General features: G+C 47.0%; 1 protein-coding gene across 1 annotated transcript in view; it reads left to right on the forward strand.

Moving 5' to 3' along the window:
• The window catches only part of SETD1B (SET domain containing 1B, histone lysine methyltransferase), a 46,167-nt gene that overhangs the window by 10,401 nt on the left and 16,234 nt on the right, over window positions 1-19,532 (forward strand). Inside the window, exon 7 of the mRNA XM_085238904.1 lies at window positions 16,034-16,813. Coding sequence (XP_085095030.1) covers window positions 16,034-16,813 — 780 coding nt within the window. The remainder of the gene's footprint in view (window positions 1-16,033; window positions 16,814-19,532) is intronic.

Consider the following 19,532-nt stretch of genomic DNA (forward strand, 5'->3'; position numbering starts at 1 on the left):
TCTCCATGTGTTTTCACTTCCTTCCTCCACCCTTCTCTTCCCCCCCCCTCCCATTTCCCCCCCAAAGATTTTGCTTTAGAAAAAGGCTCTCCTGGCTTCCCTCTCTTTGGCGAAGGAGCGAAGCTGAGCGGTGACTTAACATAGGCTGAAATTTGAGCTGCAGCTTTCCAACTGAGCTGGAGGGGGGCACTGAGGCTGTCTGAAGGCTAGAAGCCGAACCTCGGGCTCCAGCCCATTGTGATAGCATTTTTCTGCTCCCGAGCCTTCAGGCTGCTCTGCACAGCAGAGGGAAGGCAAGACCAAATGCTTCTAGCAACTGTGCGGTATGGGAAAGCGAGCAGAAATGAGACATGAGTGTGGGGTGGGATTATTAAGTGTCATAAGGAAGCAATAAAGGGCACAGAGTTTGAACTGATTTGCTTCATATTTGGCTTTCCCTGAGGGTCTGAGCAGCCCTTGGGCTCCAGCTGGAAACATCACAGCACTCCGAGGGACGATGCGAAGTGCAGGGAGGTTTTCCTTGAAACAATAGCAGCTTTTGAAGGATGTGATCCTGTTTCCCATTAAAAAAATTCAGGATCCTTGGCAATGACAGCTAATAGAGTAATACTGTTCCTATAGGTGTCAAATTGTCATGCAAGTTAAACTCCCCAGACTTGCCTTGGGTATGGAAGGTACAGCCAAGGCTGACGATGACTCTGATTTATCCTGCTGGATCAGAATGTTGGTTTTCTAGATCCAGTATGATGTTGCTAAGCCTGAGACCTTGGCTGCCAGAGGGGAATGGCCAGGGGACAGGGCAGGGTGCATGCAGTGCAAGTTAAGAGTAGATAAAGGCTTCCTGCATTGGCTGCACATCCTGCAAGCTGGCAGGACAAGTGGAGGGGGGGTCTTCAAAGAACCAGAAGATGGCAAGAAAGGAGAATAACTGAGCTGTGTAGTTATTTTAATAAATTTGAGGGTAGCAGTATGTAAACTTTCCTTCCTGCATTCCTGAAAGCTAACAAGGAAAGGACTGTGTTGATTTCTTTTTCATAGGATCTTTCTGTGCTGTTTCAGAAGTGCAGAGGTTAAGTACGTACCATTTCACGCTCTGACATCCCGTTGAGCCAGGTCGTGTTTTTGCTTGGCTCGTTACAGGAAGAGGCCCTGCCTGCACTCCGGGGATTATAACAAGTCACCGTGCTGTGTATCGATGATGCCTTTCATGTTTCAGCTGATGAAGGTGTTAGTTGGCATGCACAGCCTGTGTGTAACAGGAAGACCGTGTGATTGACGATTGTATTTTTCCAGATTGACGAGCACAAAAACGCTTTTGAACCAAGAATCAACAGACTCGTGTCTTCCTGGCGATTTGACTGAGCTACTGGGTACTGTGGTGGGAGGAGAGCCAAAGGTATTCCTGAAAATAAAGATCCTGAAATGCAAACGAGGTGCCAAGCAGTCCTACTGTGGAGTTCAGTGAACAGTCTGGGGGAAAAATCTGGGTGTCTCACAGTGCATGGCCCTGGAGGTACCTGACAGCCACTGCTGTCACTTGTGCTTTGAGCAGGGCTGTTGTGATGTGCTGAATGCTGTGCTGGGTGCTGAGGTGCCTCTCACAGCGTGGTGCTGACAGCTCTGTGCCAAGCTGGTGGCTCAGGATTAGCCCCACAGCGAGTGACCCCTGAGATTACATCTGGGCTGAATTTGCACTTTGCATCCAGTTGTCTTTGGGCTCTTGTGTGGTCATGGTCAGAGTTGGAAGAAATGAATGTAGAAGGGTCACTTTGTCCCTCTGGAGCCTTAGCAGGGGGCATTGCCATCTTCCTTGGGACACTGCACTGTGCCTTGTGTCGCGTCCCCATCCAGACCTAGCTATGGGTCAGTAGCTGGTGAATGATTCCCCTCCTCCATCGAGCTGAGTTCAATCTCAAGTTGTTATGAACATGTCAGAGAGAAAGCAATGGCCCAATGCATGAGCAGGAGCAGTGAGGATCTGTAGCAGGAGCTGTGCCTGCGGGGATGCATCCCCTCCAGGACACTGCACACAGATGGAGTCTCTCTGCTTCTGCTTCATTTGTGAGATGTATTAAACGGGGCTTCCTGAGGGGGAGCCTAAAGGCGTCTGGCCAAGGGACACTCCAGGGCTGAAGAGCGCAGAAGTGATTTATTCAAGGTAAATGCACGTTAAGGCTGAGAAGGTAGAATCTTGGAGCAAGGAAATGTGATACCTTGGTTTCCACAGTAACTGTGCAAGAGCCCTTATGCCCATAAGTAGCTGTTATGTATGTATAATATATATGAGTACACCTGGGATCCAATTTACAGCTAGAGTGGGATTCATCATTCCTGGAGGGAAATGGGGGAAGTGGATGCAGCAGCAGTTCTGGATGCTTTTTTTTTTTTTTTTTTTAATTGAAGAAAGGAGAAAAAACTGAGAGCTGTAGTGTGTGCCCAGTCTCATAAACACTTTTTCAAATTTTCCTGCCTCCTGAGCTCTTGCAAATGCAATCATTCCTGATGGAACCAGTTCCTAATGGAAATTCAAAAAATAGGTGTATGTTGTGACTCTGAATTTCCAGAAGGGCAGCCAATGCCCAGGCAGCAGAGATTAAGGTGACCACCATGCTTCTACGTGAGAATGGTATCAGCCATGCCAAACCTGTGAAATTAAAATGAGTGCAAGTGGCTCCATCTTTGGGCTCAGTTCTGGGGGCATCATACAGTATTTAAGCCTATTCAGAAAGAATGGCAGTACACAGATCCTTAGAAAATGACTTAAATACAGCCCTGCACCAGATCCTGTTGGGACCTTGGAGATCCACTCAGTATTGTGCATTCTTCCAGAGCTGGTTGGGGAACTCCACAGGCAGGGATCACTTCCTCGTGCATCCATTTACCACAGGCAACCTGCTGCCCCTTCAGAATTGCACGAAGCAGGGGAGCTATTTGCTGACTTGTCTGACTTTTGACTTCTCACATTTGGCTGCAGGTTGGTTCCTGGAGTGCTGAGCAGCTCAGTGCGGGAAGCAAGGAGTAAACAGGCCTGGGGGGAGCACTTTTTGAAGCAGAACATGGGATTCACCAGTTGTGCTGGCAATGTGCTCCCTCATAGGGGGGGAAACCTAAACAGAGGAATGTTTGACTCCATGGTTTGCTTGGGTTTTGATACCCAGCTCCTTCAGAGGAAGGAGGGAATGTGGCTCTTGTTGGTAATGGAGCCACAAATGGTGAAATGCTTTGAAGTGTAGCTGAAAAATAGAAAGCAGGCTGTGGTTGGGAGGCTGAGTGCCCTTCTCACTCTCTGGTACTGGGCCAGGGCTTTGAGGCTTTTACATTTTGCATATCTCATAGAAGTGACATTGCTGTCCCTTTTTTTACATCACTGTTACTGGTTATACTCTTGCTACCAGCTCAGTTTTTCTTTGTTTTGCCACTGGTGACCTCCTGTTCATTTTCACTTCTAAGTGAGCTGGGTACATATAATTGAATTGCTTGTTAGCAGGTAAAGCAATGCTTACTGTGTGCTTCTGTAATGTGTAGATGTGCTGCTGCTCTGGAAGCTTGACTTCAAATTGCAGTGTTTAACCACAGCACACAGTTACCATGGAACGGTGTATGCAGGTCTGAGCTGTGCAGCCCATTTCCAGCCAGAGACCCTCCTGGCGTCTCCACTTCTGCTCCTCACAGGGTTATTCCCTTTCTTTTCAACACCCCAATTTCAGCTGCAATGGTGCTGAATGTTCAGATGCCATGAATGCGGGCTGTGGAACCTGATGCCGAGCGACACATTTTCCCTTACAGCTTCCCCACCCCGTTATCATTCTGCTCGCATTCTACATCTGATGGCTGTGCAGAGTGACTGAGGGACCACGAATGAGCTGCTGGATGGCAAGGTGCATTGCAACACGTGCTGACACTGAGCAAATGTGCCAGTATGTTAGGTAATCAGCCGAAATATTGAGAAAATAATTGCTGGTAACATACTGTGCTGGCAGCCAGAACAACGCCAATTCCTGGGGCTGGTTTTGAAGAAGATGGAACAGCCGCTGTGCTATATGTGTGTGTCTAACACAGAGCAGCACGCAGGCGAGCGCTTATTCAAATTTCTGCTGGCTGTTGCCTTTCCTGAACACCCTAAATAGACACTGCTCATCAGCAGAACGTTATTTTGCATATGCACCAGCGTGAAGTCCCATGACTTCGCACCCCCTTCTATTAATTCCAATTTTCAGCACAGGGTGCCTGTTTGCACCTAGTACAGATGGGACAAAACTCAACCCGAAAGCAGCGAGTTTGTTAGTGCCCAGGTTTTGGTATGAAAGTGCAGTGCTCGCTTTTGGAAACACATATTCATCATGAGAAGGATTTCTCACATTTTCCAACTCCTTGCAGGAAGAGATGGTTTAAAAACACAAATCTTAAAAATGGCTTTGATTTGCTTAGTGCTCAACTAAGGCAGAGGTGGTTTTATAAGTCACCAGTCGTACAGACAGGCTGGTGAGGTCAAGGTGCATAACAAACAGAAGGTGGAAAACAGATCTGTAATGCCTCCCCAGCCTCGGGTCTGCTCGCTGCTCGATGTGTTGCAGGAGCAGCTCAAGCAAAGGAAGTTGTTGGTGGCTTGGGCTCTGGCAATCACTCCTTGCATGGAGGGCAGTGGCACGGGGAGGAAGTGAAACTGCTCTTTGAGCTCAAAGCTGGCAGCCGTGCCCATGGCCCAGAGGTTTCCTTACAACAAGGGCAAAGGGCTGTAGGAAATCTCCAATTCCTACTCTTTGGCACTCCAGTGTTTCATTGTAGGTACTTCCTAGGGGCACTTGAACTTGCTGACTGCTCTGCACATGTGTATTTTGAGGAGTCTGCACTTTTGTGGCACTGATAACCTGGTGCTAAGTGTGATTTGTCACACACCTTTGCCCAGCTCAACCCTGTGTTGCCCAGCAGCTCTCCCCACAGCTGTCAGTAGGCCAGAGAGGGAGGAGAAAGGCTCTGGGAACTGTGGGGAGGAAGAGGAGCAGCCAGGACACTCTTGCAGGGTCCAGTCCTTCTCTTTCCTTCCTGCCCTCACCTTCCATCCCATGGGGACTGTCCTCGTGCTCACCACTGCCAAAATTCCCAATATACTTGGAATGACCATGGGGAGAGGAAGGCTGATGATGGTGCTGGCTGATGTGAAGGATATTGTTTGCCAGGAGTTGAAAGAGCCCCTTGCTGGCTTGCTCCAGGAATCAAGTGTTTGCTACTTGCTTGGGGGCTCTGGGATGAGAGTCACTGTCCTACAGAGGTTTTCCAAAAAGAGTTGTGCTTCACAGCATGTGTGTGTCGTCTTCCCACTATGCAGGATCTGCTCGCATTGTGTCGAGGATGCTCCCTGTGCAGGGATTGCTGGAGCAGACAGCTTCTTTCCAGGTATCCCTTCTTTCACACGAGCTTGTTATTTCTGGTGCCTGTCGTGTCCCAAGTGAAAAAATAGACTGAAGGTGAGAGCAGTGCAACTAGTGGAAGGAGGAGCTGAGAAACCATAGCCTACGCTCAGTGCTGGTGTTTGTCTCCGGGGACAGTTTCCCAATCCCAGACCCTGCTGCCAAAAGATGGTATTTCAGTCAGCAGATGTGGCTGAGGTCTTGGTGCAGGTAATGGAGGGATTGTCTTTGAAGGAGGCTGATAAATGCGAGCAGTCATTATTGTGGTGCTCCAAATGTTCTGCTGTTGTCCAGAAAAAAAAATCACTGGGAAAATGTGAAAATCTGTAGTACTGCATACAATTATTCAAATGTTGGTAAAACATAAAGGGCAGTCTACCAGTTGAATATCTGCCACAGAGATGTGTATGAAAAGATGCATTTTGACAGGGGAATCTGAACAAATTTGTTCACTTGTTAATACTGTGTCAGGTGAGATACATCTCCCAAATTATATCAGCAGAGTGGTACCAGTGGATGGTTTTGCAAACAAGGAGATGCATGCCAGTCAGTGAGAGATTGCAGGAGGATGCTGTGGGTCTGTTTGAGGATGGAGACTTTGTGCTGAGGCAGCTTTTAAATACCCTGGAGACCCTTTGGGTGGCACTGTGGGGTCCTTTATTGGAACACAAAGGGCTGTGCTGATGGGTTTAGAGTTTTTCTTTTCCAGGGTTGAATGCCGTACGGTAGGGTTTGTGTGGATGTGCTTTCAGTGTTCAAGAAGAGAAAACTTGAGCTTTAGATACTGCCACACCATCCATAAAAAAATAATCCCTCCCTCATCATCCACTGGTCAGGACACCATCCTGTGCAGGAGCTGCTGCAGGTCCCGTCTGGTACAACCACCTCACCCCAGTTCCATACTCAGTCTCTGCAGTACCCTGTGGCAGTGAGGTTCAAAGATGAATTTTGCTCTAGGTGAAAAGTGTTTCCATGTGGTTTTAAACCTCCTGCTTGCTAATTAGAAGACAGGTGGGGAAATCAGCATTGCTTACCTCCTTTTTTTTTTTTTTTTTGTATATTTTATGCCTGAACAAATGGCAGTGGGAATGCAGCGCAGCTGTGGGATGTTTCCACTCCAGTAATTTAGAACAGTTGCAGCTACACAATTTATTTTGCATATGGTAGGGATAGTTCAATAGCAAAAGTTTGATATCTTCCAGAAGGCTATGCGAAATGTCATGTTCTGCATGGGACCCTGTTAAGGGATCAGCCAGCAGTGCCAGCCCCAAGGGCTATGTTTCCTGCAAGGAATGTTGTGCAGGAAGAGTTCCTTCTGTAGCAGAGCTCTTCCTTACAGAACGGGTTTTGGGGAGGAGAATTTAAAGGTATTTTGGCTAGTAATTGCTTTAGGTTTCATCATAGAATGAGGATTTTTAATGTTTTAATGAATTTATCCCATGCCTCAGCTGATGTGGTTGGTTCTGTCCTGCATGGATGCAGGATGTAGTTAAATCAGTGCAGCAAGAGAAGGGAAAAGCTGAGCAGGAAGTAAAGCTGTGAAAAACTTGAGATGCCTCCAGAGAGATCATCTGTAAGAGAAGAGGAAGTGTTACCAAAGGGGAACTGCTTCTTACTGGCCTCACCCTTGCTTTTGAGGAAGGACGTCTCTATGCAGCCTCTTCAGCAGCTTGAAATAGGCTCCTTAGGCTGAAGTATTCCCTGTAGCCCAGCTGGCTTTTAATGCTCAGCAGGATTTGTTGGTCTGTGCTACAGTGCTCAGGAAAGGCTCTCCTTATGATCATGGATCATTTGTGGTCGCTACGAGCCCAGCCACAGCAGTTGATAGAAAAGTTTGTCTTGTGAGCTTCTTGAGGGAGAAGCCACGTCCGTCATTAGGGATGCCCCTGGAGAAGGAAGGGCAAAAGTTTGGGTCTGAGGGCAGGCAGCAGCAAGCAGGAGAGCACTAAGGGATGGTGCTGGTGGATGACCTCACAAAAGCTCTTTTTTTCCTCTGCTCGTTGTCCTCCAAGGCCCTGATTCCTTGCTTTCTGCTCTCCTTGCAGAGGAAGGCCTACATTACCCAGGCTGCCTAGTGAATGTCCGGGTCTCGCAAATCAATCTGCTCTTGTTGCTGAAACTGGAAAGATCAAGAGCACTGAATGTGCTCTGAAAATCTGCCTATCAGTAATACATGTGATTTCAAACTCTCGAGGGTGTAGATGTAGTGCATAAAAAGGGAATAATATCAAACTGGCCTACTTCTGCTGATTAGAACTTGTTTAAATACAATATGCGTACAAGCTATTCTTCAATAGGCTGCTATCAGCTGGGAGGCTAGACTGCTTTCCAAGCTTATCTGCTTTCTTATCACTCTGTTAGTAGCAAGGTCTGGATTCCTGGCTCCATTTGACCTATGATTTAAGTATGAGAGTGAACTCAGGGGACAGTATATGAAAGCCTGCCTGGCACTGAGCTGCAAGGTCTGTGTACTCTGCATGCTTTTTTAATGCTTATAGGTGGACTCTGATCTAATGTTGCCAGTTGCCTTCTTTATCTCTGATTGTTAAGTACCTTCTGCTATCTAGAAATATTGGTGCATTTTTGCACTGCTGTGAAGAACAAAACAGACCATTTCAGAATCATCTGGTAAATTAGTTCACTGTATCTTGTGTGATTTCTCCTAAATTTATCAGTTTTCTTTGTATTGTTACATGCTGCTTCAAACTCTGAATCTTGCATGTGGACAGACCTTGGAATAACATCTGCTAGTAGCTGGGACACCAGAAAATGACAGAGGACCCCATTACATGCTTAGTTCCCCTGTAGGATGATTTATTCCCAGGACTCTCAACCCAGTGTCTGAAAAGGGCTTTACCTGGGTAAGGTCCAGACAAGTCTTTGGGAGAAGCAGGGAATGTTCCCTGACTGTTTTATCTGCAAGGGGTATTTTCTTGCCACTCTGCCATCCTTTTATGCATGACTTAACTTCTCAGCTAGCTGAAGCCTTTGAAGTTAGATTGCAAATAGCTCTTTGGCTGTCTTTCTCTCCACCCTCCCACTCCCCTCAAAATAGGGATACCAGAACAACCATAGCTGAGGGAAGAGCTGGCCTTGCTGTGTGTTCCCCTGCATAACATCCCTTCTTTTTTTTCCTCCTTCCTTTTCCCTATCTCTTCCTCCCCCCACCAAGAAACCCTTTTTGCTCTTAATAAGATCTGCTTAACAGTTGAGGGAAAAGACCATGGTTCTGTCAGGTGATAAATGCAATTTTAGAGCGTTTCACATGTAGTGAAAACCAGGCAGCAGCCTGATGCAGACCCCACATTGATGTGTGTTTGCTGTGCCAAGTTGGATCTGTTCCCCCCAGGTAGAAAGAGATGGGTCAGTCTGGCACACACCAGATTTTGGGATGGGGCTGGCACCCCTTGGCACATCTCCTTGCCTGTGCTTTAGGGCCTATCTGGTCCCACACCCACGGTTGTGTGGCTGTATTTCGGGGGTCTGGAGGTTCATGGGTCTCACTGATGAGCACGGACCCAAAGGATGTTGTTGGTCTTTGCTCTTGCTTCAGTTTGAACTCTCCCTGCATATACCTGTGAGCTTCTGGTACATGCTGGAAGCCTAAGGACAGTGTCTGGCTTTTCTGAATATCCCTTAATCAGTGGGTATGGACAAGGCATAACCACAGCAGATCACAGAACTTCCTTTCTCTTTCCAAAGGGAGAAAGAGATCACTGCAGTTCATCCAGCTTTCTGCTAAGACAGATCAGGCAGCTCTGTTAGTTTACGGCTCTGAGGATTGCCATCCTGGAAAGCTCCTACTGTGGGCTCTTGAAAGTCTCATTGAGAACTGAAGTAAGGTGCCAGGAGAATGGATTGCTGAAGGTACTGGGGATGCTGGTTGAGTCTCATTCCCTTGGAATTGCATTTCTCAAGTCATCTTCCTTCTGGATCAGTGCAGATCTTGTTACCACAGAGCACTAATCATGTGCATCTGCTTCCCATCTGTCCTCTTCACGCAGTTTTGTATTTCCATGAGTCCTTTGCTAAATAAAAGGAGTTTCCAGTCTCAGGGAGATGCCTAGAGGCTGCTGAACGTCTTCCTCCAGGATTTTATCTTGGACAGAAGAATCCATGCATTACTTCTTGTGGACACTGGAGCTTCCATTTCCAATCGTGTACAATAGCCTGAACCCCTCATGCTTAATCGATGCTTCTGTCCTCTGCTATATTCTGCATCTTGGTGCAACACCACTTCATGCTCTTCATCTTTGGGCTTTGCTTTGGGAAATGCAGATTTCAGGCTAAAGGAGGGGAGATTTAGACTGGATATAAGGAAAAGGCTGGAGAGGTGTCTGGAGATGCTGAGCCCCATCTCACGTTCAAGCCATTCGCCAAGAGTTTGCAGGAGACCTGGCTGTGCAGATTCACATGGGGGCTGTGCAGGTTCACATGGGGGCTGTGGGGCATTTCCTTACCCCTGCCCTGTGTTCAGGGACTAGCAGGAACTTCAGGGGAATTCTCCTTCTGTGATTTCAGACACTGACTTGAAATTTCCTCTTGGCACTAGAAGAAAAACTGTGGCATAAATTAGGCTGGTGTTTACAGTGCTGTTTTTTTTACCGTGAGGGCTTGAATATTTTTGTCATTTGTTTTACCCATTGAGCAGCCTTGGAGGTGTGAAGAGGTTGGTGTGTGCCAAGGAAGCCCTGCCATAAGTACCAGACTAAAACAGCTGAGCCAAGTGAGTGTCTGTGTGGTCAGGTAGGGTGTTCTAATCTCTTGGAGCTTGAATTCTTTTTTTCAAGTAATCAGAGAGAATTTTTCAATCAATAATAAAGAAACCAAAATACCTAATAACTTTCCACCTCTGGCAAAAAATCCTTGCTCCACTGCAGCTGTTTTGGTGACTTTTTTTGCACCAAAATGGCTGCAGGGCACAGTGTTGAGTCTGTGTCACACTGATCTGCGTTCTGCTGTGTTTGCTGCCTTTGCCCAAGAGTCAAATTTGCCAAGTGCTGTATAAATGTAAACTACATAGATATCTTGCTTTTCCATTCTCAAGATAGAAATGCATGTTGCTGAAGGTATTTATAATCATTCAGCTGTAATGGGTTAATCTTTTAATATCCTGAGCCGGGCATTTCATTATAGTGCAAATACACTACATGAATGCTATCTCCATCCCAATTAAGAGCTGCCATGATGGCAGTTGCACGCTCTGGCAACAGCAGGAGGATGGACGCTCCTTTTGCTGCCTGAGAAAAGATGAAGGATGTGGCAAAGCAGCCCAGGAGGAGGCAGCAGGCATCTATGACATCAATCCAGACTGTGTGGCAGAGCTGCTACTATGGGCACTGGTGATGGCATGATTATCCGAGCAGGAAGGAAAGCTGGCAGGGAACACAGGCGACACTTGGCTCTGCCCTCCTGCTCGGAGCCACCCTCATGCATGCTCTTGTAGAGAGAAGTGTGTGATTATAGTTAGCAACATAAGAAATATTTATTGTAAATATAGTGCTGAGTCTGTCTTGTTCACGCCTGACACCCAGAGGTGTGAGCGCTCAGCACAGGGCTGCTGCCATGTCAGCATGCCTGAAGGCTGCACTGTGCTCCTAAGGGTGTGCCAGGGATGTGTGGGACCTTTGAGCCCTTCTCTGGTGAAAAGCAGATGAACACTGAGCAAAGCAGTGCTCACTGAAGCCCTCACTGTGCTCTGCTGGGTGAGTTTTGGTCCACGAGAGGTGTTTGCAAGGTGAATGGTGGGATTCTCTGGACTGAGTTGGGATTTTTTTTGTTTGTTTGTTTTGTTTTTTAAAGGAGCATTTCATTGAATTGTGCCTCTGAAGGGGAAGCTGCAGGTGTCATAGCTTTACATCCTCAGACATCCCTTTTGTAAGAAATGCAGGCAACAGGTCTGAAGCATCTCGTTCTCTTAATGTTTTCCGCAGGAGGCAGAAGAACTGAGCTGTTACACAGCAGTGCTGCTCTCACCCAGGGATTGCAGCATGCTGGCTGCAGCTGCTCCCTTGCCTGATGAGGAGCACACCATGGGCTCAGCGCAGGAGGGACCCAGCGGCTGTTCTCAGCTCTGTCAGCACTCACTGCATGATCCTGTTCAGCCAGGTGTCACTTCCCTGCCTCTCCCTCACTTCTGGAGGGTTTTTCTTTCTCCACGTTTTGTTAGGATAAGGGTGAGGCTTGCTCATGTGTGAGTGTTTTTAGATCCCTGCATGGAGTTGGTCCAAAATCAAGTGAGGACTGTTTGACAGTCAGTAGGGTTATGAAAACTTCTTTCTGTAAGACCTGCTTCTGATTTTACTTCTAGCTGTACTGAAAAGCTGATGCTTAACATTTCAAGTGGGAAAGATTGTCAGTATTCATGCGACTTACGAAGTTTTAGGCTTTAAGGAGTGATTTTCCCATTTGGTTTCTGTGAGTGGAGGTTGCTACAGGCTTACAGGTTTGCTTCGTCTTGCAAGCATGGGATGCATCACTTCATTAAAGCTAATGACCTTGCATCATGCTGATGCCATTGATCTTGCATTTCATTATTCTGATGCACCAGAGCTCGGCCAGGCTGTATCAGAGTAGCTGTGTTCAATCGTAGAGGTTACCTATCTCAAATAAAGGTAACTTGGTACCAATTGAAGTGTTTAAATGAAATCAATTGTGAGCTGACAATATTCAAAATGCATTCTGAATTCTTTTTAAAAGGAAATGAAAGCATGCACAGTTCCTCTGCCCATAGGAAAGGGACCGAACGGTATTCACGCTGAAGCTCCCAGCCGCTGCCGCAGTGTCAGTGCTCCTCTGGGCCGGGGAGAGAACAGCCTCTGCACACCTGGAGCTGCCAGTTCTGCATGCAAATATTAGGAAGTAGTTTCTTTTTGCTGCAGGTATGAATATTTGCTTGCTAAATGCTGGGTATTGGCTCTAAGATCGATACCCTGCATTCAGTAGCTCTCTACCCTATCACTATTCAGATTGGTCAGAAAGGAGATCTCAGGATATTTTTTTTTGCTTAACTCAAGAGGCTCTACCTGAGCTAAACCACATTGTGCCAAGACTAAAGGTGGCAGTTAGTGTGTTGGACAATAAATGAGACCCTTTATAAGCAGTTACGCTGACGTGAGTCTCTCCCAACAAATTTGCATCATTAAAACACCTTTGGAAAAATGTGTCATGCATATAATTAAGTACCTATTTGGCTAACTCTTAATTTAATTAATGCAAAGCGAAGATGGCAGCATGAATTAATTGAGAGGGAAATGGCTTTCCTCTCAGTGGGCTGAAGGGAGGGTTTCTGGAGGCATTGTGCCCTCAGAAATGTGCAGGTGAACTCTGGGACTGATTGACACAGTTTTTTGACAGTGATAGAACTGATGTCCTCACAGCAGTACGTATGCCAGATATCAGCTCATTTTTCCCCCTGTGAAAGCAAAGAAAACCAGAAGCAGTTTCTTTGGGAGAACAGCACAGCTGCTTTTCAGCCTTACCTTGAGAGGTATTTGGTAGCAGCCACAGCAAATTCAAGATAGATGAATGAAAAGAAATTAGTGTCACAAAAGGTCTTTCTGTGTCTCCCATTGATTTCTTTCTGTGCCTGTATCTTTCTCTCTCAGTTGGTGCCTATGTTTTTTCCCCTTAGATACAACTTTCCTGTCCATCTGCTTTAAATATTAATTCTTCTTAACTTTCTTTAAAGACTTCCCCATAGAAGATCTTCTTTTGGTTTGACCTCTTTGCTAACCTTGTGTATTTCCTTTTTTTTCCCCCCACCCTTTTGGTCTTTTTCTCCCTGCTGTTAAATCTTTCCATTTTGCTTCGGATAAAACTGGAGCACAGATTGTTCACTGTGCAGGTGAGTTGTCAGCTCCATGCTGCAGGAAGCAGGGAATCTGTTGTTGTTTCTTGCAGACTCATATGAGCACAAGAACTTACAATTGTCTTCCAGAAATGCTAGTTGTTGCTTTAGCAGTTCTCAGCTCAGGTGCGTGTATGAAGCATGTATGAATGAAGGAGGCTGATTTGCAGCTCAGCAGCTCAGTAAGCCAGGCCTGTCAGCTCTGGTTTCGATATCAGCTGCTCAGGGTGTGCATGAGGGGATGGACCCTGCAGAAACACTGGGGATCACTGAGGGGCTGAGGCTGGGAACACTTGTCCCCATGGTGCTGCCTGGTGCTGGAGCTCCGTGGGGATTCACAGGGGTGACTTTCCTCCGTACCCCCCCGGATGAGATGAATGCAAACTTGAAGTTGGTTTTATCTGACTGTGGTAGGCTGAATGCTTCTGGCTTCCCATCCAGCACTGACTTTTAGTATGATCTGGTTTTTGCAATTGGAGCCAATGCTTTTAACAACCTTTTACATGTTTGTTTGGTGAAAAATGGGGTCTGCTTGACAGGAAACTTGTTTAAAGCTGCCATAATCATCTTGTTTGCTCTTCCTTTGTCCCTTTCACTGGAGCTGCATTAGTTGCAACTGCAGAATTCCTTTCATTCCCTGGCATCCACAGTGTGGGATGTGATTGTGGAGCTGAGAAGCTGGGGAAGGGATGCAGGGTGCAAACCTCAGCGCCCATTCATGCTGTGAGCCACTCTGCAGGGATAAACGGTAGTCTCCTTGTAGAGCCCAGAGATTAGGCATCTTCAGAGAGCTAAGATTGCAGTTGGCTTTTTTGGGGTGATCGTGCAGCGTGTGTCCTGGTGGGCTCATGCTGCAGCAGCAAAATGTAAGGAACCCTGGGTGAGGGGAGGTGCTAGGACAGGAGGATTTGCAAAGCTGCTGTGGCAAGCACTGTGCTCAGCCTGCTCTCTGGTGGTAGCTGCTGTAGCAGAGATGACCTTTGATAAAAAAGTGAAGCGTTTGATTTGGTTGGGGTGGTTGTGGTTGCTCAGCTCCATACAGCTCACAGCAGAGTCATCAACTCAGCTGCTTTTGCTTTTGTTCCCTTACTCCCGAGCAAAATTCCTAGGTGAAAATTGAAATCACAGCAGCTTTGGGAAGAGAACTGCCAGCAAAGTTCCCCTGTGCAGTTTCTCCAGTGTTTGACAAAGAAAGAGCTCCATTCCATTCTGCCTTTATTTCAGGTGAGGAGAGTTGACAGCAGATAACTGCTGGCCCACAGCATGGAGGAAATAAGCATCTTGGGGATCTCCTGTCAAGTTTGGCTGAAGACAGCCAACAAATTCCAAAAGCTCTTGCCAGAACTGAGTTGCAGAGACACTTAAGTAGGCCACTGGCTTGTGGTCGGCCTCATTTCCTTGGCTGGCTTCAGGGGTGGGACATGGGATGGATACTTTTTGTTTAGATGACAAGGCACAAAATGTTTGGCTCCTTTGTGCAAAGCTGTTGGGAGGAAGGAAGTGCTTGATACGTTGTTCGAAGGAGGCTGGCCAGTTGTGCTTGTTGGGAGCTTGAGCAAGAAAGTCATGATGAGAGCTTCTGCCTTTCAGCCCTGAAAACATATGGTGGTGTTTGTTGTCACCCTAGTTCTGGTTTTGCCATTTTTGTCTGGGAAAGAAGGAAGAATGGGGTAAATAGTTTTGGAGAGGGTAACTTGGGACCCTCTCTTGTTTTTGATGTCCCACTAGTAAAATGCCAGCCCCGTTTGTGTCTCACAGATAACTCTTGATGTGGAGGGTGCCTCTTCCAATAGTGTCTGGTATTGCATAGCAGGATTTGTTTTACAGTACCTGAGGGGGTGTGACCGCCATCTCTGTGGCTTGTTGGTGCTGGAGGCACCTGCAGGATCCAAGTGCCTTCAGGGTGTGCATGCAGGAGTGAGGATTCATGCTGTGCTGGGGCTGGCTGGAGGGGCCTCCAGATTATTTCTTTTTGACAGGAGGTGGCACATCATTACCGTTTATGCATTTCATATAACTCTGTGTCTGCATGTGGCCAGTGCTCTTTTTGCTTAGAAATATGACATATGCTGTGTCTTTGAATTGCAGTGTTTAAGACTCTGTGAAATTTAAAGGTAATTTAAGCAAATTCAGATTCTGTTTTTCAATGTGAATTCCTTTGGCCCAGTAGAGACAACTTCTAACAGCAGCAGCCATGTCTGCTGTTGCTTTCCCACAATTAGAGGTTAAGAGTTGACAACCAATGAGCCAGAGATAATTTAAAAACATGAAAACTCTATGGTAAAAACTAAAGAATGAAACCTGTGGCATAATGCATCTGTTAGTATTAGATGCAAATGGGAAATAATGCAGTGTGCAGCGGAAGGAGTTTGGGTTGTGTGTATTTTGCCAAGCATGGAGCAAATCCTGTTCTTGCACAGAAGCTGAGGTTTTGGGTTGGTTGAATCATAGAATGGCCTAGGTTGAAAAAGACCTCAAAGGTCGTCTGGTTTCAACCTCCCTGCCATGGGCAGGGTTGCCAGCTATTAGACCAGGCTGCCCAGAGCTGGTGGTCTTTGGTAAAGCTTCTACCCCTGCTTCCTGAGGTCTGACATGGGAGAGAAAAGCTTCAATTGGAACCAGCTGCTCAGTGGGCCTCATCTTTTTCAGAGTGCTGTTTGCTTTCCTCAGATCCCTGAGTCCCTAAAACCTGTGTCAATCTTGGGTTTAGCAGCCAGAGCTGTGGTATTTATTGTGAAAGGAATGTGCTCCTCACCTTTCCTCTCTTTTGTTTCAGAGTCAGCATTCTTCAGGGGAGGACATGGAAATCTCTGATGATGAGATGAACTCCGCGCCCATCACCAGTGCAGAGTGTGCCAAAACCATTGTGGTCAACTCCTCAGTCAGCAACGCAGCCGTGATGGCCCCATCCATCCCTCCTCTGCCGCCACCGCCTGGATTCCCTCCTCTTCCTCCTCCTCCACCACCACCTCCACAGCCGGGTTTCCCAATGCCTCCGCCACTGCCTCCTCCGCCTCCTCCCACACACCCTGCTGTCACCGTGCCCCCTCCGCCACTCCCAGCTCCCCCTGGGGTCCCTCCACCTCACATCCTGCCTCCTCTTCCTCCCTTCCATCCCGGCATGTTCCCAGTCATGCAGGTGGATATGATAAGTGTCTTGGGCAACCACTGGGGTGGCATGCCCATGTCCTTCCAGATGCAAACTCAGATGCTGAGCCGCATGATGCAGGCACAGAACACATACCAGTATCCGCCTTTCATGGGGGGCAGGATGCAGTTTGTGAATCTGCCGCCCTACCGCCCGTTCTCTATGGGAGCAGCTCTTGGTCGTGGGCAGCAGTGGCCACCACTGCCCAAGTTTGACCCCTCGGTTCCACCACCGGGTTATGAGCCCAAGAAGGAAGATCCCCACAAAGCCACCGTGGATGGAGTCCTCCTGGTCATCGTGAAGGAACTGAAAGCTATCATGAAAAGGGACCTGAACCGGAAGATGGTTGAAGTGGTAGCATTTCGGGCATTTGATGACTGGTGGGACAAGAAGGAACGGCTGGCAAAGGTAGGTTTCTATGTTTGTGCTGGGTTACAGTGCTTGAGGCCAGATGTGGGTAAGAAGGGATCTGGATCTGAATTAAAAAACAAAGCAAAAACAACAAAAAAACCCTTAAGTGTTACGATACCTAGAAAAAAAATAGAATCACATAATAGTTTTGCTGTGAGAAAACCCTATTGCTTGGGTGCTGAAATTAAATGGGAAGCAGATATGTCCTGCATCTGCCTCCTTGGTCTCTGTGCCAGGTGGGTCAGGAGCGGCCCATAAGCAGCAGATTTCAGCCCTGGGACACATTAGCACCCAGGTGTTAAACCTGGCTCAATTTTGTGGTGTTGCTACGTGCATTTCGTGCTACTTTTCCATGAGAACAAATATGGTCTTAGATGAAGGTACCTTGTTCTCCTCCCATGCTGGGGCACGATCCGAGGGGGACAATGAGCAAACCCTCTGTCAGTAGTGGGGCAGGCACAGCTGCTCCTTCAGGCGGAGAAGGGAGAGCCTTCAACATTGAGAGGCCTTGCTATTAAACTCCTAAAGTTCAGTTTTTTACCCTTGCTTCTCCTTTCTCTTTCACCCCTTGCTGAAGTCCTGGGACCTAAAATTGGAGAAGTGTAAGAAATTTTTTTTTTGTAGTCTGGGCCACTCGTGGCTGCTTCCAGGAAGCAGTTTGCAGGAGGAAATTACCCCAAGATTGGGATACAAACTGGCAAAGGCTTCTTTCATTGAAGAGGAAGTTGAACTTTAGCTCCAAAAAGCACGAGTACTTGAAAACACCAGAACCAGAGCTCTCTGTGCCCACTTTGTACAACAAAGTCCAGGAACATTCCCAGTTCCGCACTCCTCCCTCCTCCCCAGTGCTTGTATATAGCAGCAATTAATGCAAAAGCTGAACATTGGCCAAACACATGAGGATTAGTTAAGGGAACAGCTTTGCATGAATTGTCTGATCCTTTCTCAGCCAATTTAGAGCATTCCTCAGCAAGCAAACTGCTCTGTGATTTAATACACAGTGAAATGAAAAAAAGCTATTGCTACAGAAAGATTCATGCAATCTTTACAGTGACTATTACGATGAGTTGTTTAAAAAATATATAAAAATAAATAAATAAATAAAGCAACACCACGAGCCACAGCTGCCCTTTTTGTTTCAGATACCAGTTTCCAGAGCAGTGCCCTCACAACAAGCTCTGTAAGCTAGTTGCATGTTAGCTCTCATGCCTAAGATTGCTCCTTGGTTTACAGAGAGGTTGATATTGCTGCTGCAGAGCAGCTGCTTCCTGACAGTGTGATGTGCTTAGAGCTGGCTGTTGGGTAGCAAGGAGCCTGGTCCTCTGCTCCTGGCTAATGCACAGAGCTGCTGCCTTCATCAGCAGGTACGTGCTAGCGGTGCTGGAGTCAGTCCCTGAGCTTCCAGGAGATCAAGAGGAATGGATCCCAAAAGCAGCAGCTGAAGTACCCAAGAAATCATTTTAAACCAGGCTCTGCAGTGAAGGAGAAGCAAGTTGAGGCAGGTCTGCAGGGGTGCTCAGGCTCCTGTATGTATTGTGCTGGGGTTGGGTTTAGAATGTTTCTCTCTCACCTGGAATTTGCAGACCACATTGGTAAAGGAAGCTGGCTGTTCTACAGCACCTTGGTACAGCACAGGTTGTGCTGAAGGTGAGCAATCTGACGGAACACATGGAAAAACTTGTGTTTTTTGTCCAGGAGCCATTGCTGCTTCAGAGCAGTGTCTGGAGAAGCTTCTGCCAGGCTGTGTGTCATGTTGCACATGGGGAAACCACCCAGGTCTGAGCCTTGTTTCTGCTAGGCCCAGCCATTAGCTGTCTGTTTTTGCCAAAGAGAACAAACTAGGAATATTCAGCTAAGTGGCACCTTCCTATTGCTGGTAGGTTCCTGTCCAAGGGCTCCTTGGTGACACCTGTGGGCTGGGGCTCCACACACTGCCATCGCTGATTTTTCTAGAACAGACCAATGCCTCCAGGCACTGTTAGAGCTGAAACGTCGTCACACACAACTGTCTCCCCAAAACATGCCCTGTGTCCCCATTTCCTCCTTCCTAATGGTCTTAATTGGAACTCCTGATATAATTTTTCCTTGCTGATTAATAGCAGTGAAATAAACTATTATTTTTCAGAGGTTTGGAAGTATAAATAAGTCAACATATGTGCTTGTTTTCATCTTTCTCTATAGAAATATACGAGGCAGGTTTGTAGAGAGAAAGATCTCTTAATAGCTCATGTCCTTGGACCACCAGCTGCAGCAGCCCTCTTCTTCCTTCACAGTGGAGATAGAAGCTCATTGTGACTGTGTTTGAGCTCCTCCATGTGCTGGTTCCTGCAGTCAACGTGTCCTTTTGTACAAACGCTTCCAGAAGCGTTGTGGTTTTATTTTGGGCTTTTTCTTTTTTCATTTTTCCAAGCTGTTCAACAGTGTTCAGTCACAAATTATCTATGGAGTGCTTTTGACTGTTTCTGAACTTTCTGGGGCTGTTTAGTCTGGGGAAAAGGAGGCTGAGGGGAGACCTTATTGTTCTCTTCCAACAACTGAAGGGTGCTTGCAGCGAAAGTGGGGTTAGTTTCTTCTCACTGGTGACAGAACAAGGGGAAATGGCCTTAAGTTGTGCCAGGGGAAGTTTAGGTTGGATATCAGGAGAAACTTCTTTATAGAAAGGGTTGTTAAGCACTGGAATAGGCACTGGAATGAAGGTGGTTGTCACCATCTATGG

Source organism: Meleagris gallopavo, chromosome 17 (assembly GCF_905368555.1).
Source record: "Meleagris gallopavo chromosome 17, MGAL_WU_HG_1.1, whole genome shotgun sequence".
NCBI classification, from domain to species: domain Eukaryota; kingdom Metazoa; phylum Chordata; class Aves; order Galliformes; family Phasianidae; genus Meleagris; species Meleagris gallopavo.